The sequence below is a fragment of the Sciurus vulgaris genome (genome assembly GCF_902686455.1).
Source record: "Sciurus vulgaris genome assembly, chromosome: 2".
Taxonomy (NCBI): Eukaryota; Metazoa; Chordata; class Mammalia; order Rodentia; family Sciuridae; genus Sciurus; species Sciurus vulgaris.
Genome location: NC_136462.1, coordinates 69,693,078 through 69,719,417, shown reverse-complemented (window position 1 = coordinate 69,719,417; position 26,340 = coordinate 69,693,078). Strand labels below are relative to the sequence as shown.

The 26,340-nt window shown below is 36.2% G+C and overlaps 1 protein-coding gene and 1 pseudogene across 5 annotated transcripts in view; one reads left to right on the top strand and one right to left on the bottom strand.

The window, feature by feature from the left end:
* Positions 1-3,614: 3,614 nt before the first annotated feature.
* ARHGAP5 (Rho GTPase activating protein 5) overlaps positions 3,615-26,340 on the top strand; it is a 74,714-nt gene continuing 51,988 nt past the window's right edge. For 2 of the 4 annotated variants that reach the window (XR_013761863.1, XM_079127213.1), the window contains exons 1-2: positions 3,853-4,016; positions 16,344-20,228. Coding sequence is in view for 3 of the 4 variants with exons in the window: in XM_079127213.1 (XP_078983339.1) it covers positions 16,509-20,228 (3,720 nt within the window). In the remaining variant the exon portion in view is untranslated. Of the gene's footprint in view, positions 3,640-3,852; positions 4,017-16,343; positions 20,229-26,340 lie in introns of those variants that run through there. The other 2 variants (XM_079127212.1, XM_079127211.1) reach the window with 2 other exon arrangements.
* Positions 24,732-25,332, bottom strand: LOC306654025 (phosphatidylinositol N-acetylglucosaminyltransferase subunit P-like; annotated as a pseudogene). The gene has a single exon. The product of its transcript is annotated as a phosphatidylinositol N-acetylglucosaminyltransferase subunit P-like (transcript).

Sequence of the window (26,340 nt, the reverse complement as noted above, 5' to 3'; positions counted from 1 at the left end):
AAACACTAATTATTTTAAAGTGGAGTGCTGCTTTCACTATTTTAGTTATGTCCTAGAACCAGATTGGCATGATCATGACATTTTAAAACTAGACTCTGATACCATCTTTGGGATTTCAACCTCAAAATACAATTCTGGAAAAATCAAGAAAACAAGATTCTGTGGAACAAAGTACCAGGAAGGTCAATGCATTACTTACTTTCCTCCTCTTCTAGTCCCATACTCATAATGACCTTGAGTCAAAATATTTTCTATGGTAACAGCCAAGATATAATTAGCACCTTTTCTTCATGTTGAAACTATCATTGGTAGCCATAAAACAAATTTGGGGAAAGCCCTTAAGTACCTTAACTCAGCAAATGACTGCTGTGGTTCTGGGTACACCATGGTTTGCCTGCCTGCAAAAATAACACTTCATCTAATCGTGTCTCCCCACCTGAGTAGTCCTAACTGTGCAAGACAGGGAGAAAGAGAATTCTAGGCAGGAGGTGGAGATAGGGCAGGGGACGGAAATGAGATGAGAAAAACAGTTGGAAATTAATAAATAATCTTAAAACTGCTTTGAGTGTTTAGTTACATCCTTATTCTCCAACTTTTTGTGTATTTTGTTTGTAATCAAGGTGACATTCTGAGATAGTTTGTTCTCCAAAAGCCTGTCTTGTAGCAGACAGGCAAACATATTGATGGATTTTGTCATGAGTGAAAAGGTCCTATATTTGACTTCATGTGTTCTTGGTTGAGGCTACAGAAGCCAAAGTTGTTGTAATCAAAGATTTCCAGCAGGGGGTGTAGCCACTTCTATAGGGTAAGTTCTTTGGAAGCCACATCACACTCATGTATTTGAATATTGGAGTGGTAAATATTCAAATTTAATGGTAAAGGCTGGAATTATAACATTGTTTTATGACTGTCATCTCTTTTGATTCAAAAAGACCATGCATATTAATACTTTATTAGGATATGTTGAAGAAGCAGAAATTTATGGAGAAGAATATTTAAATTAAAAACCTAAACTGCCCGACTGAAATCTTATTCTGCCAATTTTTTCAAAGTAAACGAAGAACAAAGCTTCGGGTGATTTTAATTATCCAGTACAGCAGAACAAGTGCTTAAATTTTTTATTCTAGATAAGAAGAGTAGCTGATCTGAGAAGGCCTGGTAGTATTTATCCCATCTCTCCCTCCATTTGCATGTGTATAGAGAATTAATTCCTTATTTTTCCCAAAATATACCCTTTTGAGTGGGGAGGGTAATGTTTTAAGGCTTTTTTTCTGTGAGGTATGGCTCCTGATACACTTTAAAAGATGACATTTACTGACCCCCTCCCCATTATTTATTTGTAGATACAGAAGCAATCACAGACTTCTGGCTCCCAATTCCCATTTTCAGATTTCTATTGGTACAGAAAACAGTTAACTTTATTTTTTGAAAAAAAGCAAGTAACACAAAAAACAAGTGGTATCTTATTTGTAGTTTTAGACTATTAATAAGTAGCAAAATCTTAAATTTTTACCATGTCCTATAATTAAAAAATTACATCTTTTTTGTCTTAATGTTCCCTTTAAACACCCTGACTTATTTAGCTTCAGTTTATGTTAATATATGCCCATGGTTAAAAATTTTCTGATTATTTAGGAAATAAGTTAAAAATTGTCTCTAGGGTGGCCACTTATATAGCATTTAACATTAAATAAGGTTATGACTTTGAATTGACACGTATATTTATGGGGTTTTAGTACAAAAATACAAAAGATACATTTAAGTGTATTAACTTTGCAACCTATATAAGTGATTAAGTACCAATGAGATTAGTAGCACATTTTGGTGGTTTCACCTCCCTCTCCCCAATTTTATTCTCTTCTCTTTTTATCCTTTCCCTCCTGTGTTTATTTTCATTGCAAGTTTTTTTCCCAGCGAATTTTTCCTTGCTTATCATTTGCACCTGAAACAAAGAAGTACCTATAGACCTTAACCTGGTCTTAAATCTGGTTGGTAGTATTCAGTTGCAAGGGAGTGGCTGGAATAAGGAATTTTAGGGAGTAAGAGACACATAGAGAAATTTGAAATTCCTTTTCTGCTAATAAGTTTACCTTTGAGAAGTATGGAGAGTGGCGGGGCAGGGGGAAGGAACAAACGAACAGAACTTCTGCTGGAATATTGTGACAGATTTACTGACAAATATTTTCTAACAGATTTTTACCAACAGGCAGTTTTTGTTTTCTTTACTGACAGACCGTAAATGTACTCTGGTTGGCAGCAGCTGCACCATTATAACACTAAAAAGCAACCTTGGCTAACTTCAGTACCTTATGTAACATAAGAAATACAGAATAACTTGAATTTTAGACTTTATATGTTAACTTTACTGATGATAAACAATTTTCAATGCAGGATATAAATCTTTCTTCAAAGAGAAATTCTCTCCAAATTACTTCTTTCTTTCAGACTTAACAATGAATTGGGGCAGATTAGTGGTTTTGCTCATTCTTTTATCTGCTGGCAACTATTTTAAGACCTCTGTGTAAAACAGATTCTGATGACCTTGGGAAAGTCACAGGACTCAGTTTCTTTCTTGGTAAGAGCAAAGCATGTTTCTAGAAGTCTCAAAAACACTGAATATATTTAAAGCTGTATAATAAAAGCCAGGTGGCCGATAGTTCTTAAAGTTGAGCTGGTGGTGGTGTGAGCTGGGGTCTTCTGCATCCTAAATTAACCCACTCCAAATCTTGGCTCTTCAACTTCCACAAAAAAGGACTGGATCAAGGGCCTGCGTTCCTGTGCGGTGTAGGACAAATGGACTCTTCTCGCCTTCGCGGAGTTCTGGTTTCTGGGGTGAGTGTGGCACCAGGTCCTGGGCGGGTGATGTCTGTAAGTAGGCGAGCGGTTCCCCAGGCAGGAAACTGGCAGCACACCCAGAAGCGTACACGCGAACATGTCTCTGCGAACGAGCTTGGACGTATATTTTCCTCCTGTGCATTTTTTAATGCTCAGAGATCATAGAGGGGTTTATCGAGAAGCATTCAGGTGCCTGTGCCATGTTCTACAACGGCTAAAACAACATCAGGCTCCTTTTCAGTACTGCGGTCTGCTCTGAGTTACGGCCAGAAACCGGAACGAAGGAAAGGGAGAAAGCTGAGGAGGTTCGGAGACGACCGCGCACGGCATGCAGCTTCTAAAGCGTGGAGGATGGGACCGAAGAGGAGCAGAACACGGAGAAAGAGGAAAGCTGAGGGAAAATACTCACGCCAATGGGTAAAAGGGAAAAGGTGAGAAGGAATGGAGTAGGAGAGGGAACCAATGGATGGGAGAGGCGGAGGAAGAGGGGGGAGGGGCAGAAGCCAATGGGGGAGCGGGGACGCGAGCGAGGACGCGCCCCGCGCGCTCGCTCCCCCTCCCTCCGGCTCCATCGCTCGCGCCTTCCCAGGCTCCCGGGAGACGAGGGCAGGGGCGGGGCCGAGCCGGGCGCGCGGCGCGGGAGGCGTCGAGGGGTGAGGGCGGCGGAGGTGGGGGATTGTGGGGCGGGCGGCGCGGGCGCGCGCGCCTCCGATCCTGGCTGCGCCGCCGCTCCGCCCCCGGCCGGGTGTGTGGCTGTGCGCGCGCGCGTGCGTTCTGGCGGTGCGCGCCGGGAGAGATGCTGAGGTAAAGTTCGGGAGAGAGGGAGAGAGATCCGTCAGCGCGAGGGAGCCCGTGTGGCCGCCATTACTGAGCCCGGCGCGGCGGCGGGCGCAGGGGCAGGGGGGAGGGACGGGGCCGCCGCTGGTGGCGGGGAGGGAGGGCGGGTGGGTTACCAGGCTGCGGGAGCCGTAGGGCTCAGGGTTTCGGGGCGTGTGTGTTGGGGAGGGCGGGGGGAGGTGGCTGAAGGGACGCGGCGCTCGGTGAGCGCGCCGGGGGCGAGAGGCGAGCAGAGTGAAGGAGGAGGCGGCGGCGGCGGGAGCGCTCCCCAGGAATGTCGCTGCCGCCGCCACCGCCGGGGCCGCTGCCGTTGAGGAGGAGCCGGAGGAGACCGACGTTGTTAGGTAGGACCTTGCGACCCCCAGCTCCTCGGGCCTGCCCGCCCCCTCCTCTCCTCGACAGGGACCCTCCCGCCGCCTGCTGCCCCGCTGGGTCGCAGCCGCCGGTTGTAACCAGTTCGGGGGGCTGGGGCCCCGCGGCCGCTGAGGGAGCCCGGCGCCGCGGTCGGTCCTCGCAGGCCGGACGGGGGTCGGCGGCTGCGGCGCGGATACGGTCGGCTTGAAGGGCAGAGAGGCCGGGGAGGGGCGCTTTCTCCACAGGTGACGGGGCTGGGGTCGGCGGAGGCCTGGTGGTGGCCCGGGATCGCGGCGGCCCCGCCAGGCGTCCGCTCTCGCTGGCCGCCCAGACTTGCCCTGGTCTGGGAGGGTACGCGGGGAAGGAAGGTGGCTGTGTCTGCTGGCTGGGCTGCCGCTCTTAACGAGTTCCACCTGGAGCGGGGAGCGGGGGGTGGGCGCAGATTCGCGGAAACAAGATCTCGGTTGCAAACTTAAACGCCTTTCAGGGGGATCGGCCCTTTCACTTTTTCCTTATCTCCCCGACTCCTCCCTGGGTTCTCTTCTCCAAATTCCCTTCTGCTGCTTCAGCTTGGGGTAGGGTGTGAGAAGTTGCACTGCGCAACCGAAACACTGAGTCCAGTCGGTTGACTACGTAAGGTTGGGTCTTTGATATTGAGTTTTCGGTAGAATAACCTCTAGATTCTCCCTGGTTCCACTAAAGAAAAGTATCGGGGTGGGGGTGGGGAGCTGCGCGGGAGCGCGCGTGCACTTATCCACACATAAATACACACTCACACCCTCCCTCTACAGTGTTATTAGAAATGCAAGTGAGGTGGAGGCTCTGAGTGTAGCTGAGGCCGAAAGGTGTTAGCAAGTAAGGGCAAACTATTAGGACGGTTAATATAATTCCAAGAAAGTTGCAGGGGAGACGCTTATACTTTTACCATATGATAGAAGTCCAGTTTGTATGATAGAAATCCAGTTTGGGCCAATACTTAGAAAATGGGATTTTAAATGTTTTAAATCCACATCAAAATAGCCGTATACCTGGGTTCGTGCGCGCATTTTAAAATTTGTTAACATCGATAATTTATTTTTTAATTTTAGATAGATAGGAAGCAGCGACAACATTTTAAAAATGTTCACATGTAAAACAGGAATATCTCTCTGTATTTACTAGCCATTGCGTGTGATGCCTTCTACAGGTGTTGGGGGAGGGAGGAGGTTTGCCGGTTCCACTTAAATCCCAAACCAATGTTCTATTTAAACAGAATTTTAGGGAATGTTTATTTGTATTGAGAATCTCATTCACTTCTTGGAAGATTTCTCTAAATCTACATTTAAAATGACTTCTAGCAAAAATATCATCTAGATGGCAGCTATTCCGAAAAATATTTTGGTTTAAAACAGACTAGTAAAATGTGTTTGGGTATGTTTTACTGCAGATTCCAGTTATCCGTACTTTAATATGATGAAATGGCATTCTTATTCACTATTTTTAGATGTACATACTAATGGTATAGGTAACCTATTAGATGGTTTCCCGAGCAAATTTTGCTTCCATTTAAAATTACTTTCTCATTTTTTTTGCTCTTTCATCTTTTTTTTTGTAATTGACCCACATATTTAGAATCTGGTAAATAGAGCAGAGGAAGAGAGTGGTGTGGGTCACCAAAGACTTTCAAAGGTATTGGAACACTTTATAACTAAAAATATTGGATTGAAAGGTTGGAATGCATAATACTTTGACTTTCAAGAAATAGCACAATTTATCTGATTGACTCAGAACAGAATCAGAATACAGATTATAGATAACTTGATTCGATTATTTTGCATACACTACATTTTTCAAACCAGGTCAGCATCTTACTTTACAAATCTTTGTATATTAATTATTAAGAGATATGAGCAGTGGGATTGATTACACTTTGATAGGAATAGTTAGAGAATTGTTATCTTTATCAGTTTTTTGTTAGTATCCCACCCCATTTAAACTACTTTAGCTATTCAAGAAATGTATTACAAATTTAATATCTTAACTCTGTCAAAAGGTATTTATGTTTTGAGAACCATCTCTCCTCCTCTACCTCATTTTCTTTGAAAGATAGGGTTGGTACACTTATTCTTTTGGAGAAAATGAATTGTTTTGACTTTGAAAGTTAAAATTTTCTAGTGAATTAAATATTTGCATTCCTTTTTTGGGTTTGAAGTTATGGTGCAGCTGAGAGTAATAGTTTTTTTTTTTAATTAAAAAGTATTTTTCATGAAGACGCTACTAAACTTTAGCATTGATGTAAGTATTGCCTTGGTTTTCACAGCTTAAATATCATAGCATAATAGGGATTTTCTTAGTAGCTACAGAATAAGTTTTATCACAGCTGAAGTTTGCAGAGGTACTGTTTGAAAACTATCCCATTAAGAAGATCCTATTGGTTTTTTTTCTTTGTACATTAAGAAAGGATGCAGATAATTGACTCCAGAAGCATTGTTCGGTTTTAGTAGTATCTAGGTTCCTGAAGTATGTTTGTAGTATACATTTAAAGTTTACCAGCAGAATTTGATTTCTAAAAGAACTGTGAGAAAATTTGTTAACGTGATCCATCCTTTGGTAATTTGAGTAATGAAGCTCTTAACCTGTTTATGTGTAGGCTTTTGTGGATTATTTTATTCAACTAGGAAAAAGTTTAGAAATTAAGAAAAAATAGTTCAATGCTAAGAATTTTAAGTGTGAACTTTAAATGACTTTCAAATTCTGTTCCTTGGACCCCTTTGGTTTTTTCCTTAGATGCCTTGAAACATCCTCTTACAAGCAACCTTCCCAAACCAAGGCAGCTTCTATTTTTATCTAGTACTTAGATATAAGAATACCCTTTTAAAAAGTTTATTCGTGTTAAAAAATGTTAAAACTTGATTTGTTATCATTAATTCAGATTACTTTTATTTAGCATTTACTATGTGCCTAACCCTGGGAAACAAAGATAAAAGTGTAGCTCAAGCTTGAGCTTAAGAGGTAGTAATTATAAAGTAGTAAACAGTACTAAAAGGTGCAAAAAGAACAGCTATTTGTATCAGGGCCTGTTTAGTGAAATCAGACATTTTAATTTCACTGTTTTAACTGCACGTGGGAGTTTGTGAGACAAATTAAGATAGTCTTTTTATTTATTTTCCACTGCTTTTAGATGCTCGCTGTGGAATATAATGCTTGAGAATATGCAGTGAAGTGGAACAGATTGCTAATTTTTGATGCTACCTGTAGGCTTCACTCCTTATAATCAGCTATTAATTGGGGATATATAACAGTTACATATAACTGTAATTTTATAGTTAAAACGACTAATATGTGTCACTTGGTTAGATTTGTTTTTCATTATGAAGAGTTAATAGTAAAAGTGAGTTTTAATTTTTCTAGCGTCAGATTAGATTTAATCTATTTTATAATCCCTGACCATTCTTTATTGAGCAGCTAGGCACTGTGAGTGATACAACAAAGAATAAAATATTGCTTCCTTAGAAACTCCCATCAGAGCTTACAGTTTTGATGGTGAGAGCAAGAGAGCACATTTTAAATGCCAGTTTGGTATAGAATAGATACTCTGTATGTGCAGGGCAGTATATTACTGATTTAAAATTGAGTATAAAGGGAGTTAGATAAAAGAGGTAGTACTTAAGTGTAGTTTAAGATTTGGGATAGTGGGGAGGGGAAACATTTAGGTACATTAATAACAGTTGACATGAAGTTTAAGTACAGATTGGCAAATGAGATGAAAATATAAGGTAAAAATGTAAGAGTATTAGTTTTACCTGATAAACCAAATTGAAAGATTTAGGTAAGTATTAATAATGTAAGGGTAATAAATGGGATGGTGGAGAAAAAAAATACATATAACTGCTTATTCTAGTTGCTGTATTAGACACTGTTAGATAGTCTTAGAAAAATGCTCTGTCTTCCAATATGGTATGCTTTGTCCATTTTCTTGTTAATCATGTCCTCTTACTGATCAAAATTGTATGCTAATTCTCTCTACATCTCTTTCCAGAGCCATGATAACTTTTGATGTCGTGGTTGACTCTAGATAACATGTAGAAAATTAATATTGCTATTGTCTGGGGAATTGAAAAATTCAGATTTCAGCTCTTCTCTACTATGTTCTACTCTTCTCTGTTATTTAACCATGTAACTGTTCAGATTTTTTAAGAGTAATAAATGTTCTTTTGGATGGTTTTCTGTGGTTTACAGTCTTAAAGTTTGTTACTCATCTTGACCTTACCTCATTTCATTGCTAAAACTTAATTTGTCTTTGGAAATAACACCTGAAACCTGGGGTGATATCACCATTTGTTGCTAAAACTGAATAGTTTTTCATTAGGAACTACTAATTCATTTGTCTTTTATTTCGTGACCAGTCACCAAGCTCTGTCTTATATTGCTCTTTTCAGTTCTATTATGATAGTTCAGGTACTTCAAGCGAGCCATATTCTTGGGCTTTGTGTCTCACCATATCCAATCTTGTATTCCACTTCTTGACTATGCTTATTTCAAGGTCCTGTTAACCCTTGAAGATGATAGTCATATTTTATCTTCAACCTAATTATTTTCCAGTATGGCTCAGTCACTCCATTTCTAATCACACACCTGGAATAACTTTAGTTTTTAAACTAAATCCAGTCTGTTTTCCAAGATTCACTCAGATCCTTTCTATTCTGTGAAACTTTTTAAAAAATATTTTTAATTGTAGATGGATACAATACCTTTATTTTTATTTATTTATTTCTATGTGGTGCTGAGGATAGATACCATTTGAAACAAGTGCTCCACCCCTGAGATACAACGCCAGCCCCATCACAGAAACTTTTTAATCTATTTTAGGGTTTGTAAACTGTAGTATTTTGGCTAATCTGCCCTGCTACCTATTTTTATATAATGGCTTTTTACATGTTTGAATGGTTGTGGAAAAAATTATGAGAGTACTGTTCTGTTATGTGAACATTACATGAATCTAAAATTTCTGTGTACCTGAATAAAGTTTTATTGTAATGTGACAATAGTCATTTATTTTAGTACTCTCTGACTGCTTTTGCACTATGCCTGCATAGTCAAGTCGTGTGACTGACACTGTATAGTATGCCTGGTTCTTCACAGAAAAAGTAAAAAAATCCAAATCCTGATCAATTCCAGCTTGTACTTAACTTACCTTTCATTTCCTTAAATTCCTATTTATTTATCAACTTCGTGGTGTAACACAATGCCTTTATCTCCTCAGTCATGGTACTACAAATATTCTTAAAAATATGTAGTGGGGAAAGTGCTTTTCAACTCTCTACCCCACTTCCTTTTTGAATCCATGTTTTTAATTCCGTACCCCTTTTCCTGTGATTATTTGACCTCTGAATGTTCCCATCAGCAGGTTTTTCTCATCTTTTTAAAAGTGGCTTAAACTTACTCTGTGTATAGCATTACAATATTAAAGGTTGAATTTTGTCCACATCACTTTGTTCTCTTAAGTGGGAAGTTTAAAAGGACTCAGACCTAGATTGGCTTAATGTATACTTCAGTATACATGCCTTTGAACCTTCAAAACCTTTGCCATAGGGCTAAGCAGATAGTCTAAGCACAGTAAATACTTAGATTGTTTTCCTAGGTGATATAAATGAAATGACCTTTGATTCTTCTCTTTTCACCACAGAATAAGGAAGTGGATTGGGAAGAGTTAGGGGTAACTTATACTATGACTTTAGAAATAACACTAGAGGAGGATGTAGATTAAATAATAGGGTAGGCAGTTAACCTGTTAGGGAATAGCTTGTTAGTTTTCAGATATTTTTGGCTTTGAAAATTTTTCCAAACAATAACTTGAAATGTCAAAAGATAAAACTGGGTAAAACAAGAATTACATTTGCTGAGTAGGGCTTAGGAAGCTCTCGGAGTCCCACCTGCTTTGATCTTCTTGGAAGAACTTAACTGAAATCTTGAGGCTCACTGTTTAATGTGTGTTAATAATCAAACTACAGGTTTTTTTAATTAGTAAAAACTGGTTATGTATATTTATATATTTTTTTTTAGTTGTAGATGGACACAATACCTTTATTTACTTTTATGTGATACTGATGATTGAACCTAGTGCCTCACACATGCTAGGCAAATGCTCTACCACTGAGCTACAACTTCAGCCCCTTGGACTTTTTAATATTAGAATATTCTGCCATGTTAGAGTATACAACAGCACATGGCAGTGTGTGATTTTTGTTAATTATGCCTGCAAGTGTGACTTCAGAATTGTCTAGTGTTTTTAGAGCTAAGTGTTCTGAGCCTGGATAGTTATTCATTTTTTATTAATGAAATTTATTGAGACCTCTATGTAGGGCACTGTTCTATGTGCTGGTGAGAAGGTTTAAAAAAATTTTTTTTTCTGAGACTTCCAGGTTATTTAGTCATTACATAAATTATTGACAATTTTTATTGACTCTCTTCGTTAACCTGATTATTGTCTTGTCTAAAGACTAATTCATAGGAGTTGTGACTTCAAGTTTCCTCTAAACCTACAGGTTGTGTGTTTATGTAACAAAAACCTTGATTCGGTGGTAAAATAAAATATGGAATATGACTGACTCCTACAAGTATTGTTGAATTACTTAATTATCTTATGTATGCTAAAATGTCATGTCTTTTTGCTTATCCCAGCATTGGCAAATTTGATACTGAAATTTTAGCAGCAATGAAAAAAGTACATCAATATTACATTACTCATTGCTTAGTATGTTGTTTTCCTTTTTTTTTTTTTTTCTAATTTTTAATTCTTAAACTGTTTTGGACAAGTTTGCCTAAGATTGTGGAATATATGATAACCTTTGAGTTTGGGTCTTTTCCCAATACTTTTTTATATAAGGGATATTTTATTAATTTGACTTAAGATAGAATAGGTAATTATAAAACTTATTCTGTGTAATTAGATCTTGAACATGTAATTTATTATAATATTTGTGATTTTAAACACTTCAGCCAATATTTTCAATCAGTTGTGTTTGAGATTATATTCACCTTCATGTTATAAAATTGGTTTTTCTAAATGTTACATATAAAAATCAGGTGATTATTCTGGCTTAATGCATAACTATAGATTACAGTTTACCTTCATTTCGATGTTTTCTTTTTTGACAAAACTTTTATTTTAGTATTTGTTAGGACTCATGTGTTAAGTAATCTTTGTGTGGGAAATACTATTCTAGCTAGTCCTGGGATATACTAGTGGAATAAACAAAGATTTGTGCCTTTCTAGCCCTTTTATTAAATCTGGAATGGGATAGGAAGAGGGATAGAGTTAATAACAAATAATAAAGAAATAAGTTGTATAATATCTTTGGAGGTATTGGGAAAAGTAAGTGCAAAAGTAGGATCACCCTTGTCATTTTGTGGTCCTCAATGTGACTACAGCAGAGTGAGAATGGGGAGAATAATAAGAATGGGCCAGAGAGGTAAGAGTGTTGGAGAAGACAGATCTTATAGCAGGTCATTGAAAGGACATGGCTTTTACTTTTTTTTTTTTTTTTTTTTTTAATAAGCACTGAAAAGTTTTGAACAGAATAATGGGAGACTCTGACTTAGGTTTTAAAAGGAACACTCTGCTTTGATTCGAGTAGATTGCAGGGGAAGGGGGAGATAGGAAGTAAGCTTGGGCCAGAGAGGATGGATGACAGTAGGATGAGGTTATAATAATAAGGCTTTCAGAAATATGTACTTTAAAGATAGGGCCAGTGGGAATTTCCTGACACAGCATAGCAGTTTAAAAGCATAATTTTTTAAAAAAATATGCCTTTTATTTTATTTTGGTTCTTAGGATTGAACCCAGGGGTGCTGAACCACATCCCCAGTCCTTTTTTAATGTTTTCTTAGAGACAGATTCTCTTTGAGTTGCTAAGTGCCTCGCTAAGTTGGTTGAGACTGGCTTTGAACTTATGAATCCTCCTGCCTCAGCCTCCTGAGTGACTCAGGGTACAGGCATGTGCCACCGCACCTGGCAAAATCGCACCTTTTATTAAGAAATGTGACAGTTCTGTGAAAAGGTACAAAACAGTTTTAGCTATTTAATGCTTTGAAATTAATTTTTTTCTTTTACATAGTTTATTTGACATGTGGTGATTGTATCTGTGAGGTATCGCATAGCATTTCAGTATATGCATCAATGTGTAATGACCAGATCAGGATAATTGGCATCTATCTCTCTTTGGGCATGTATCATTTCTTTGTGTCAGGAACTTTTAAAATCTTCTCTACTAGCTATTTTGAAATAATTATTGTCAACCATAGTTATCTTAATACATATGCTATAGAACATTAGAAGTTATTTCTTCTGACTGTATCCCTATGCTCATTAACTATCCTTTTCATCCCTCTTCTCACACCCTTCTAAAACTCTGATAACTACTCTTCTGTTCTCTGAAAATGTTTTGGTTTAAGTCCTGAATTATTAAAAATATTTTTCCATTTCTTGAGAGTTCTTGTATAACTTTTTTTAATTTGCAGAAAGCCACTACACGTCAGTAAAACTGCATTAAAGGGGGTATGTAATGTTTGAATAGCCTATTAAACTACCTTAGAAAACCTAGTTGTAGAAATAGCTTCATTTTGATAGATAATTGTAGAAGAGTTTCATTTTACATGCATTATCATTAATTTGTTAAGATTATTATTGAAATATTTCCTTGAAATAAAACAAGTTTCTAAGGGCATCTTAAAGGCAACATGAGAGACTGTATACTATTAAAAGCAGTACTAAGATTGGGCATGAAGAGGCTTTGATCCTACAAAACATTATAATCTCATGTAGGTCATTGCTACTTTCACTTGTTTTTTTATCAGTAAACATAAACATGATGCTGGAAGTTATGAGAACAAGGTACTATATATGAAAGCAAAATTACATAAAAAATAGAGAAGATACACACGTTGACATAATTGGATATTACAATTAATCATATTTGAAAGACATGTTCATCTTAACCTGTATACAGTTGAAGATAGTAGTAATTAGTTTATTAATGGGAACATAAAAGAAGGGAATTTTTTAATTCTTAACACTGAAATTAAAAATAAAACTACCTTGGTTAGTTAATGGAGGACAATTTTGATCTTAGTGTTAGAAGCCAGTGGATAACTAACATATACAAACTGTCCCATTGTCTGAAATGAAATTCCATCATAAACCTTTTAGGGTCAGCTTCATGAGATCTGACTTTATCCTTTGTGGTTTATTATATTATTTACCATAGTCACCCAAAAACATAGGAAAATCCTTTTGAAGATAATTTAACAATTTTTTTCTAGTCTGGGGTTTCTCAAATTTTTTGTTTTTTAATTTTGAAATACTTCTAACTAAATCTTCTGAGTTTAATGTGTAAATTAGGCAAAGACACTAGTCATAATTGAAAAGAAAGGACAACTATTTGCCTAACATCCTTCCTTCCCACACATAGGTGAAAGAATTTTTTTTTTACCGCAGTTAAAAAAAAAAAAAAAAAATCACTGTTAATTTGTGTATAAGCTCTGCGACTGACTTCAAAATACCAGCAGGCAGCTTGCCTGACAGTGTTAGAGAAAAGGACTTGGGTGTTCTTCACTGTGTCTAATTGACAGATTGTTGTGAAATGGTATGAAAACCATAAAACTCATAGAAAACTACCTTATTTTTAATTTGAACGTTAATATTCATGATTGATGAATTGCCACTGTCAGGTTAATTAGGATAAGTTGAAACCTTAGTATTAAAATTTATCCTCAATATTATAAGAGTTTGTCTCTTAGATAAAACATGTTCCAGTTTTCAGTGACCAATAACAGGGTGAAGACTTCATGTCTCATATAATTTTAAAAACCCTTTCTTTCTGAAACTCAGAAACTTTAATAATACATTTTATGATACTTTGTTTTCATTTCTACTCTTATTTTTCTAAAGCAGTAAAGTATATCTCAGTATTTGGGTATATGCTACAGAGGACCAGAAATGAGTTATTTTTTGGTGGTGTTGGGTATGGAACCCAGGGCCTTGCACAGGTTAGGCAGGCACTCTGCAACTGAACTACATCCCTAGTCCCAAGTCTTAACTTTTAATGAATAAAAATATCCAGAATATATTGTGTTCAGGTAATCATATAAAAGAAATATTAATAAAGATGTTACTGTTTTGGTAAAGATTAGGTTTTAGTTGAAAATTTTCTTTAACATTCAAGTCTTTACTACGTAGTATTGTTACTTTTCTGTTAACCTGTCTCGTAAACTGGAAGGCAAAAGACAGTCTTAAACATCTTTGGGTTATTCTTAGATATAGTCTTTGGATTATTTCTTAGATGTTTGTTTAATAAAAAGTTTTATTTCATTATGTAATTCAAGTGTTGCTGCCATACAGTAATATTTATTCAGAAGTGAACCTAGTACACGTTTTGTTTCACTATCAAATGACTTGTTAAAATTTAATTGAGGCTGATAGAATTAACTCATAAAATAATCTTCAGTTTTATTTTAAAAAATTATTACAATTTTATCAGAAATATTAGTCAAGGCTTTAAATTACAAGAACAGTTTCACCATTAGTGCAGCACATGTGCACTATAATCAAAATAAATGTTACCTTGTGTTTGATACCAGGGAAGAAGCCAGAAATTTGGAGGGAGAGGGATAATATGGTTTCTTCTTAAAATTTTTTGTGTTCTTTATATATTTGTGTGTTCTATGTATATTTGTGTGAGGGAGTCTGTTAACATACATTAATGTTAATGTATGCTACTGAATCATTTTTTCCTATCTAGTGAAATGTTGAGGTGGTAGAAGTGATGCATTGCTTTTCTTTTCTTTTCTTTTTTTTTTTTTTTTTTGTGGGGCAGGTACTGGGGATTGAACTTGAGGACTTGACCACTAAGCCACATCTTCAGCCCCATTTTGTATTTTATTTAGAGACTGGGTCTCACTGAGTTGCTTTAGCACCTCGCTTTTGGTGAGGCAGGCTGGCTTTGAACTCTCTTATCTGCCTGCCTGAGCCTCCTGAGCCACTGGGATTACAGGCATGCACCACCACACCTGGCGATGTATTGCATTAAATTTAGCCTCAAGTGAAAATGAAAAATCTCCAAATAAAACTTAATTTTTAAAAGAGTAATTCATTGCTTACTTTTAAATATATAACCCAAATTAGATCTCATAATTCTTGGAAAGGTACTCATACTCAATGTGTCTGATAATGTCAAAAATTCTACAACTATATAATCTTAAAATTATTTAGCTTGGTGCTACTCAAAACTTAAGCTGTTAATTACTCTGAAAGAAAATCCAGAAATCAGAACATTTAAAAACAATTTGACAATAACTTTATGGTTACTTTACAATTGGATTTAAAGATGAGAAAATAAAAATCTCTTCCATCTTAGAGTTTGAAAAGCACCAGTGTACTTAACTGCTATCATTATTTATATTAACCTACTGACCCTGTTTCTTTTTCCCTCCTTCGCTTCTTCCCTCTTTTTTTTTTTTTCTTTCTTGCTGGTGATCAAATCCATACTATTGAGCTGTACTTCCACCCCTGTCCATTTATTTCAATTCCCTTCTTTCAGTATTTGAATTTTTTTTTTTTTTTAATGGTACCATTGAACCCAGGGGCAGTTGTCCACTGGGCCACATCCCCAGCCCTTTTTTGTATTTTATTTAGAGGCAGGGTCTCACTGAGTTGTGTAGATCATCACTAAGTTGTTGAGGCTAGCTTTGAACTTGCAATCCTCCTGCCTCAGCCTCCTGAGCCACTGGGATTACAGGTGTGTGCTACGGTACCCTGCTAAGTATTTGAATATTCTTAATTGGAGGCATAAAATTCAGTAGATTCCATAGTAGTTGAAACTTACTAAAATTTTAGATTCTGAAGTCCTGTTAATTCATATGAAATTTTGTTTTAGAGAATAAGTTTTTATGACACAATATCTTTATTTTTTATGTGGTGCTAAGGATTGAACCCAGTGCCTCATATGCTAGGCAAGTGCTCTACCACTGAGCTACAACCTCAGCCCTGGAATAAATTTTGAGGAAATCTGTAATAGAAAGTAGATTGTTGGGGGGCAGGGGGCTCGATTCTGGACACCCCATAGAAATAAATAAAATAAAGGTCCATGGGCAACTGTTTGTCTTAAAATTTGAGAGCATTTTGCATAATGTATCAACTGCCATGTGGCGGTTTCTTAAAATACATGTAACCTTATTACTAGGATTATTATTAACTTATGTAGTGCTTTTATGAACATCTTTATTATGGTAATTAACTGTAGTTCATGATTAAGATTTGTCCTTTTTCCCCCTCTTTCTAGGAAGATGATCCATATGACTTTGAAGACCTTTGCGCAGAAATGAGGGAAATACAAAGAACCAAATACAATTCTGAAATTTGGGATCTGTATTTTGAGTGATTTTATTTTCAGAATGAGAAGTATACATGGTTACCTTTATGAATGTAGAGACATGAGAAAAGGGTTATGATGGCAAAAAACAAAGAGCCTCGTCCCCCATCCTATACTATCAGTGTAGTTGGACTCTCTGGAACTGAAAAAGACAAAGGTAACTGTGGAGTTGGAAAGTCTTGTTTGTGCAATAGATTTGTACGCTCAAAAGCAGATGAATATTATCCAGAGCATACTTCTGTGCTTAGCACCATTGACTTTGGAGGACGAGTAGTAAACAATGATCACTTTTTATACTGGGGTGACATAACACAGAATGGTGAAGATGGAGTAGAATGCAAAATTCATGTCATTGAACAAACAGAGTTCATTGATGACCAGACTTTCTTGCCTCATCGGAGTACGAATTTGCAACCATATATAAAACGTGCAGCTGCCTCTAAATTGCAGTCAGCAGAAAAACTAATGTACATTTGCACTGATCAACTAGGCTTGGAGCAAGACTTTGAGCAGAAGCAGATGCCTGAAGGGAAGCTCAATGTAGATGGATTTTTATTGTGTATCGATGTAAGTCAGGGATGCAATAGGAAGTTTGATGATCAACTTAAATTTGTGAATAACCTTTTTGTCCAGCTGTCAAAATCAAAAAAACCTGTAATAATAGCAGCAACTAAATGTGATGAATGCGTGGATCATTATCTTAGAGAAGTTCAGGCATTTGCTTCAAACAAAAAGAACCTTCTTGTAGTAGAAACATCAGCACGATTTAATGTCAACATTGAGACATGTTTCACTGCACTAGTACAAATGTTGGATAAAACTCGTGGCAAGCCTAAAATTATTCCCTATCTGGATGCTTATAAAACACAGAGACAACTTGTTGTCACAGCAACAGATAAGTTTGAAAAACTTGTGCAGACTGTGAGAGATTATCATGCAACTTGGAAAACTGTTAGTAATAAATTAAAAAATCATCCTGATTATGAAGAGTACATCAACTTAGAGGGAACAAGAAAGGCCAGAAATACATTCTCAAAACATATAGAACAACTTAAGCAGGAACATATAAGAAAAAGAAGAGAAGAATATATAAGTACCTTACCAAGAGCTTTTAACACTCTTTTGCCAAATCTAGAAGAGATTGAACATTTGAACTGGTCAGAAGCTTTGAAGTTAATGGAAAAGAGAGCAGATTTCCAGTTATGTTTTGTGGTGCTAGAAAAAACACCTTGGGATGAAACTGACCATATAGACAAAATTAATGATAGACGAATCCCATTTGACCTCCTAAGCACTTTAGAAGCTGAAAAAGTCTATCAGAACCATGTACAGCATCTCATATCAGAGAAAAGGAGAGTAGAAATGAAGGAAAAATTCAAAAAGACTTTGGAAAAAATTCATTTCATTTCACCTGGGCAGCCATGGGAGGAAGTTATGTGCTTTGTTATGGAGGATGAAGCCTTCAAATATATCACTGAGGCTGATAGTAAGGAGGTATATGGTAGGCATCAGCGAGAGATAGTTGAAAAAGCCAAAGAAGAGTTTCAGGAAATGCTTTTTGAGCATTCTGAACTTTTTTATGATTTAGATCTTAACGCAACACCAAGTTCGGATAAAATGAGTGAAATTCATACAGTTCTGAGTGAAGAACCTAGATATAAAGCTTTACAGAAACTTGCACCTGATAGGGAATCTCTTCTACTCAAACATATCGGATTCGTTTATCATCCCACTAAAGAAACATGCCTTAGTGGCCAAAATTGTACAGACATTAAAGTGGAACAGTTACTTGCCAGTAGTCTTTTGCAGTTGGATCATGGCCGCTTACGGTTATATCATGATAGTACCAATATAGACAAAGTTAACCTTTTCATTTTAGGGAAAGATGGCCTTGCCCAAGAATTAGCAAATGAGATAAGGACACAGTCTACTGATGATGAGTATGCCTTAGATGGAAAAATTTACGAACTTGATCTTCGGCCAGTTGATGCCAAATCGCCTTATATTTTGAGTCAATTATGGACTGCCGCCTTTAAACCACATGGGTGCTTCTGTGTATTTAATTCCATTGAGTCACTGAGTTTTATTGGGGAATTTATTGGAAAAATAAGAACTGAAGCTTCCCAGATCAGAAAAGATAAATATATGGCTAATCTTCCATTTACATTAATTCTGGCTAATCAGAGAGATTCCATTAGTAAGAATCTACCCATTCTCAGGCACCAGGGGCAGCAACTGGCAAACAAATTACAGTGTCCTTTTGTGGATGTGCCTGCAGGTACATATCCTCGTAAATTTAATGAAACCCAAATAAAGCAAGCTCTAAGGGGAGTACTGGAATCAGTTAAACACAATTTAGATGTGGTGAGCCCAGTTCCCACCAATAAGGATGTATCAGAAGCTGACTTGAGAATTGTCATGTGTGCCATGTGTGGTGATCCATTTAGTGTGGATCTTATTCTGTCACCCTTCCTTGATTCTCATTCTTGCAGTGCTGCTCAAGCTGGACAAAGTAATTCTTTAATGCTTGACAAAATTATTGGTGAAAAAAGGAGACGAATACAGATCACAATATTATCATATCACTCTTCAATTGGAGTAAGGAAGGATGAACTGGTTCATGGATATATATTAGTTTACTCTGCTAAACGGAAAGCATCAATGGGAATGCTTCGAGCATTTCTGTCAGAAGTTCAAGATACCATTCCTGTACAACTGGTGGCAGTTACTGACAGCCAAGCAGATTTTTTTGAAAATGAGGCTATTAAGGAGTTAATGACTGAAGGAGAACACATTGCAACTGAGATCACTGCTAAATTTACAGCTTTGTATTCTTTATCTCAGTATCATCGGCAAACCGAGGTCTTTACTCTGTTTTTTAGTGATGTTCTAGAGAAAAAAAATATGATAGAAAATTCTTACTTGTCTGATAATACAAGAGAATCAACTCATCAAAGTGAAGATGTTTTTCTGCCATCTCCCAGAGACTGTTTTCCTTATAACAACTACCCTGATTCAGATGATGATACAGAAGCACCACCTCCTTATAGTCCAATTGGGGATGATGTACAGTTGCTTCCAACACCTAGTGACCGGTCCAGATACAGGTTAGATTTAGAAGGAAATGAATACCCTGTTCATAGCACTCCAAACTGTCATGATCATGAACGCAACCATAAAGTGCCTCCACCTATTAAACCTAAACCTGTTGTACCTAAGACAAATGTGAAAAAATTGGATCCAAACCTTTTAAAAACAATTGAAGCTGGTATTGGTAAAAATCCAAGAAAACAGACTTCCCGGGTGCCTTTGGCACATCCTGAAGATATGGATTCTTCAGATAACTACGCAGAACCCATTGACACAATTTTCAAACAGAAGGGCTATTCTGATGAGATTTATGTTGTCCCAGATGATAGTCAGAATCGGATTATTAAAATTCGAAACTCATTTGTAAATAACACTCAAGGAGATGAAGAAAATGGATTTTCCGATAGAACCTCAAAAGGTCATGGGGAACGGAGGCCTTCTAAATACAAATATAAATCTAAAACCTTGTTTAGTAAAGCCAAGTCATACTATAGAAGAACACATTCAGATGCAAGTGATGATGAGGCTTTCACTACTTCAAAAACAAAAAGAAAAGGAAGACATCGTGGAAGTGAAGAAGATCCACTTCTTTCTCCTGTTGAAACTTGGAAAGGTGGTATTGATAATCCTGCAATCACTTCTGACCAGGAGGTCGATGAAAAGAAGATGAAGAAGAAAACCCACAAAGTAAAAGAAGATAAAAAGGTAAGTTAATGTATGGTTAGTGATATTTCTAAAGATGCTTGTTTTTGCCTTTTAAAGAATATATGTTTTAAGATAATAAATTCTATATCGATATCGAGTTATTCAGTAAATTTAATAAATAGCATATTAGTTTTCTTTTTGTGGGGTAAATTTGTGTGCTTAATTAGAAGTTTGACTTAATATCCTTCAGCATAAAAATTCTGGTGACTTTTCTTTCAACAGAAACCCAGTTACAGAGTGATATTTGTTTTTTTTTTCCCCTGTCTCTAGTCCTATTTGTGTTTTTACTTTCTAACATAACCAGTTTTGCAGTATTAACTTGATTCACTTATTTTACTCAGGGTTATCAATAATAGGTTTAAACTGTGACAATTTGTAGTCTTGGAAATGTATTAACTTTTCCAGGCAATTTCTTTGTAGTGCTATACTACCTGAAAACACACAGGAGGTTTCTTAAATTTGAATTGTAGAATTTGGACCAAATAGCAAGTTTCATCTTTTACATTTTTAATAGGTGATTAATTGATCTGATGTTATGAAGCATGAGAAACTAAACATAAATTTGTTAAAGTTATATGTCAGTGTATTGAAAATTTCTCCATCATTTAAGTCCGTAGTCTTATATCAATGCATATTTACTACACGTGATTGCTATTTATCAGGGTCGATTAGAGGTAAGGAGATTTTGATAAAGCTTACTTTAGTTTTCCTACATATAGTAACTCCCCATTATAGTTGGGTAGACATTTTATTTTCTGAATTTAAGCTACAGTGTTTCTTTTGTCATTATTCTTTTCACTAAGCATGCAAACTTTAGATGAAACTCATCTAGACATGTAGCCACATACACTTTTTTAATTATTTTGTTTAGTTATACATGACAGTAGAATATGTGTGTGTGTGTGTGTACATTTTTTTTTTTTGTAGACAGGCACAATGCCTTTATTTATTTTTATGTGGTGCTGAGGATTGAATCCAGTGCATCACATGTACAAGGCAAGTGCTCTACTATGGAGCTACAACCCCAGCCCGACAGTAGAATTTATTTTGATAGACATATATACATGGAGTATATATAACTTCCCATTTTTGTGGTTGTACTTTTAATGTGGAATTACACTGGTCATATATTCATAATGCAAACATAGGAAAGTTATATGCAAATCATTCTGTCTTTCCCATTCCCATCCCCCCTCCGTTCCTTTCTCCCTGTTCAACCTCCTGTTTCTCCCTGTGAACCTCCCCTTCTCCCTTACCCCCCCTCACACACACCTATTGTGAGTCAGCATTGGAATATCAGAAAGAACATTTCACCTTTGTTTTTTTGGGATTGGCTTTTTCCACTTAGCCAGTTCCATCCATTTACTGGCAAATGCCGTAATTTCATTCTTTATGGCTAACATTTCATTGTATATATGTACCACATTTTCTTTATCCATTTATCTGTTGAAGGGCACCTAGGTTGGTTCCATATCTTAACTATTGTAATACATACTCTTATTAACTAATAATACATGCTACTATCAGTAAATGTCTCTGGCAGCTTTCATGCTCAATCTTTTTATCACTAGTCCCATCTACACATTTTTTCACCTACAAAATACTTCAATATTTTTTTTTTTAATTTTTTTTTTTTAGTTGTAGATGAACACAATACAATTTATTTTATTTTTATATGGTGCTGAGGATTGAACCCAGGGACCCATGCATGCTAGGTGAGCACTCTACCATTGGGCCACAACCCCAGCCCAATATTTTACTTAATGCTTATACAAATTGAGTAATCTGAAAAATACAAAATCATAAATGATCTAGAATCAGAAACTTTTTGAGCCCCAACATGATGCCACACGTGAAAAATTCCACACCTGATCTCATGTGATGGGTATCAGTCAAAACAAGTCCGGGGGTAAGGGAGAAGAGAAGGCACTGGGGAATGAGATTGATCAAATTATGTACACGTACAGATATGGTATAGTGAATCCCACTATTTATAATGTACCAATAACATTTTAAAATGCAATTCACTAAAATCATATAAAATTACCTTAAGACAAATTTGTAAGGTGTATATGAAATAAGTGAATTTGACTTTAGACTTGGGTGTTATTTCCAAGATACTTCATTATGTTTATGCAAATATTGCAAAATGGGAAAAAATTGGAAAGCCAAAACATTCCTGGGCCCAAGGAACACAGCCTGTATTATGAAAACTACTTAATACTAACAAAAATAAGGCATCTATAGTCTTTCCATTTTTAAATTGCTTTTTTGTATGTGTGTGTTATTTTTCCATTTTGTTCACAAATCTAAAAGTTTTGGTAACTTTTTGATATAGTTTCCACTTGGGTAGTAGTTGCAGGAATAGTAAAAAAGTTTTTTTTATAGCCTTTACCCATGTTTATCAGTTGTTTGCATTTAGCTCCACTTGCTTGAGCAGTATGTATTTGGTTTGTTTATTTTTGTTTGTTCTGAGCCCTTTAAGATTAAGTTGGGGATGCTGGGCTCATTGCCATATAATTCTTCATTGTATATTCCCCTAAGACAAAACTCTTCTCTTTAATAGCAGTAGTACAGTCATATTTTCCCTTAATGCTGTTTAGTCTTTCAGATTATACTTGTAGTCTCTTTACATAGTTTTCCATTTATCAGATTTATCAAAACTGGTTGGTTGGGTTTCCAAGTCTTATTTATTTATTTATTTATTTTGCATTGGCCAGTTTACATAAAAGTGTGTTTCTTTAGAATAAATGTACAGCAGTAGAATTAAATCATTACATTCAAAAGGCTTGAATATTTCACATTGAATATTTATTATTAATACAGTTCTTAAGAGTGTTAATTTCTCAACTCTGAGCACCTTTAGGGGGGGACTAATGAGCCAAATTTATGTACTGGAATGTTTAGTGCAGTCCTTAATTTCCTTTAATTAATGATGTTATTTGAATTGAATGTTAGCATGCCTTGAATTGAATTCAGTCTCCTCATACCTGATTTGTCCTATTTTAGTGATTTAAACTATATTTCATTGGTTATAAAAATCCAGTTTTTTTTTTTTTTCACTGAAATCTTAATGTGTCCAACAGTTGATAGCATATCACAATTTAAATGGTGCAGATTTTATTTTCATTCTTTTTAGGGATACATAAAATAATAGTGCTGCTTACAATCACTAGCATCTTACATTCACTGAATCTAGTATTTTATCTTTTATTATTTTGTAATTATTTGTTTAGTACCTCTCCTTAGTTGGTGTCAGGCTTTTCCTCACTTGTACTGAAGTCACCAGTGACTGGGTTTTAACTCAGACTTTTGATCCGTGTTCAGTTGATTATTCTCAGTCTTAGCTGTTTTGTAAAGTTTTTCAGAATTGCCTTACACTTTGTTATAACATTGCATTAATTGTTAGATTCATATCTTTTATTTGTTTGAACTCTTAACTCTAAGATGACTTTCTGGGGCCTGGGGTTGTGGCTCAGTTGTAGAGTGCTTGCCTGGCATGTGTGAGATCCTGGGTTTGAGATATATATATATATTATTTTTATATATATAAATCTCCTTAAAAAATAATAAAATGACATTCTGGAAACCTAGGTCTGTAAGTAATGTTAAATCTGATATCATAAACATTTGGTTTCTGGACTTAAGGTCTCAAGAAGATAAACATAGGTTATAATGCAACATCATAGATAAAGTTTTGTGCCAAAATTATATCTTTGGGCTTTATATTTATCCGTAGTGAAATATCTTGAGTTTCTCTAGGGCTATCCATGGCATTTTTCCTTTTAAGCATTAGAGAATGACTGGAGCACTACTGTACATCTTAGTTTTGCCTAAAAATTGTTTTTATATTAAAAATTAGACTTGAATTGTCAAAGTTGCCTCTGTCTCAAAAATGTAAAGACTTGGGCTGGGGAGATAGCTCAGTCGGTAGAGTGCTTGCCTTGTCAGCACAAGGCCCTGGGTTCGATCCCCAGCACCCAAAAAAAAAAAAAAAAAAAATGTAAAGACTTGTATCCCTTAAAGAGCTGTAATGGTAGTCTGGGACAGTAAAACCCTGTGGTTGGGCTGGGGTTAGGAAAATACTACTAGAACAGTTGAAGCATAGTGTGATGGTCAGGAACACATGGTCTAGAACCAGACTTAAGGAATTTGAATCCAGGTTCAGCAACTTATTAGCTACATAACTATACAACTTCTATGTACCTCCGTCTAGGAAAATGGAGATAATCATACTTATTAGGGCTACTATGAGAAATAAGTTAATATTTAGTTCAAATAGTGCCTGGAACATGGTAAACTTGAATAAAAATTACTTCAGTAGCCAAATGTGGTGGCACATGCCTGTATTTCCAACTGTATGTGAGGTTGAGGCAGGAGGATTGTAAATTTGAAGCCAGCCCAGGCAACTTAGCAAGATCGGTCTCAAGATAAATTTTTTTTTTTTAAGGTAATGAAGTATTTTATTTATTCTATTAATAATGAATGTTTGAAAACATTACAATATGAATCAAAATTTACTTAAGAGAATGACTTTCTTTTTTTTACATTTCAATATTGAGCAATAAGAGAAAATAGTATAATTATGGGCAAAATTATTCTGTCAAAAACTTATCATGCTTGATGGTAGCATGTTTACATGCAACTCACTTTCTGGTGTAAAGTTCTTTGGTTGTGAGAAAGAACATTTGGTTTACTTCACTAATAGGAATATCTCTTAATGCTGGGATGGCCTCTTCTTGGTATTTCTTCTTTTGTTGGTTTGTAGCATAGTTATCTGTGATCGTATGAATCGAGTTGAGGGGAGAAGTACTCATCATGTTAATTCCAAATAAGAGTACATAACCAATTTCTATAGTAATAAGGAGGTAGACAGGTAATGCGACTGCCCAATATTTTTGAGGCTAATAGGTTAAGCCTAAGGAGTTTAGCCAAGATTCAGGAATAAAAGCCCACATAAGATAAAGTATGAAGCCAAACTGGGAGCTTAAGAAAAGAACAAAGCCATAAATCGCTCTTTCTGGCAGTGGCGACGGTGAATTTTCCACCATCTTCCCTGTGGCTCTGGCTAGTCCCAGGGAAAGGCTGGGGACGGCGCCCCCCACCCTGGAGGGAGCCAGCCAGCGCAGGGGCCGCCAAGATAAATTTTTAAAAGGCTTGTAGAGTTCTTGCCTAGCATGTGTGAACCCTGAATTCAATCCATAGTACTGCCCCCACTCCCAAAAAAGTATATTTTATGACAATATAATCCAAATATAAATATTTTATGGGAATATAGGATGGGAAGAGACCACCAATAGTGTGTGATGGTAGTTTTACAAAACTTGATGAAAACAGTAAATTATCAGTTTCTAATATTTTTATTGACTTTTAAGAAGATCAAAGATATTTTAGGTGGGGAAAATCACCTGTATGGAGGCATAAAACTGACTAAGCAAGGTGAGGTATAATAAGGAAGATGTCCTAGTCATGGATACTGAAATAGCATTACATTTAAAAGAGTTTTTACTAAACTGAAAAACTAGGTCAGAGCTAAAATTAGTTAAGCAGAGCCTGAGCCATAAGGTAAGCCGTGTTGGAATGCAGGTTATAATTAGGAAAAAGATTTTGTATCAAATAGTCATATTAAAAGATAGGTGTGAACCATTGAATTATAAAGTGATAGAGTTTCAGAGACCACTTGAGAAATTAACAAAGATAGAAGTTGATTCTTTGAAAAGACTAGAAAAGTAGACAAACCTAATAAGACTGATGAGAAAAGAGAATGCATAAACACTGAGAATAAAAGGTTCGTAACTAGAGATAGATCAAATTAGATTGAATAGAGTACTATAATTTTATGCTAACACATTTGGAAGTTAGCAAAATAAGCTCCTAAAAAAACACAATTTACCTAAGTAAGAAAGCTTTTAATAAAAAAATGTGAAGTAATTTTCCCACTGAGGAAGTACCTGGCACAGGTAATTTTTACAGAAGATTTTTGAGGAACAGGTCATGCCATTGTTAAAAACAATTATTCCAGAGACTAGATAAAAAAGAATACATTCTTCAGTTCATTCTCATAAGTCATCTATTTTATCTATCTTAATTACTTTTTCTTTTAACAATGTTG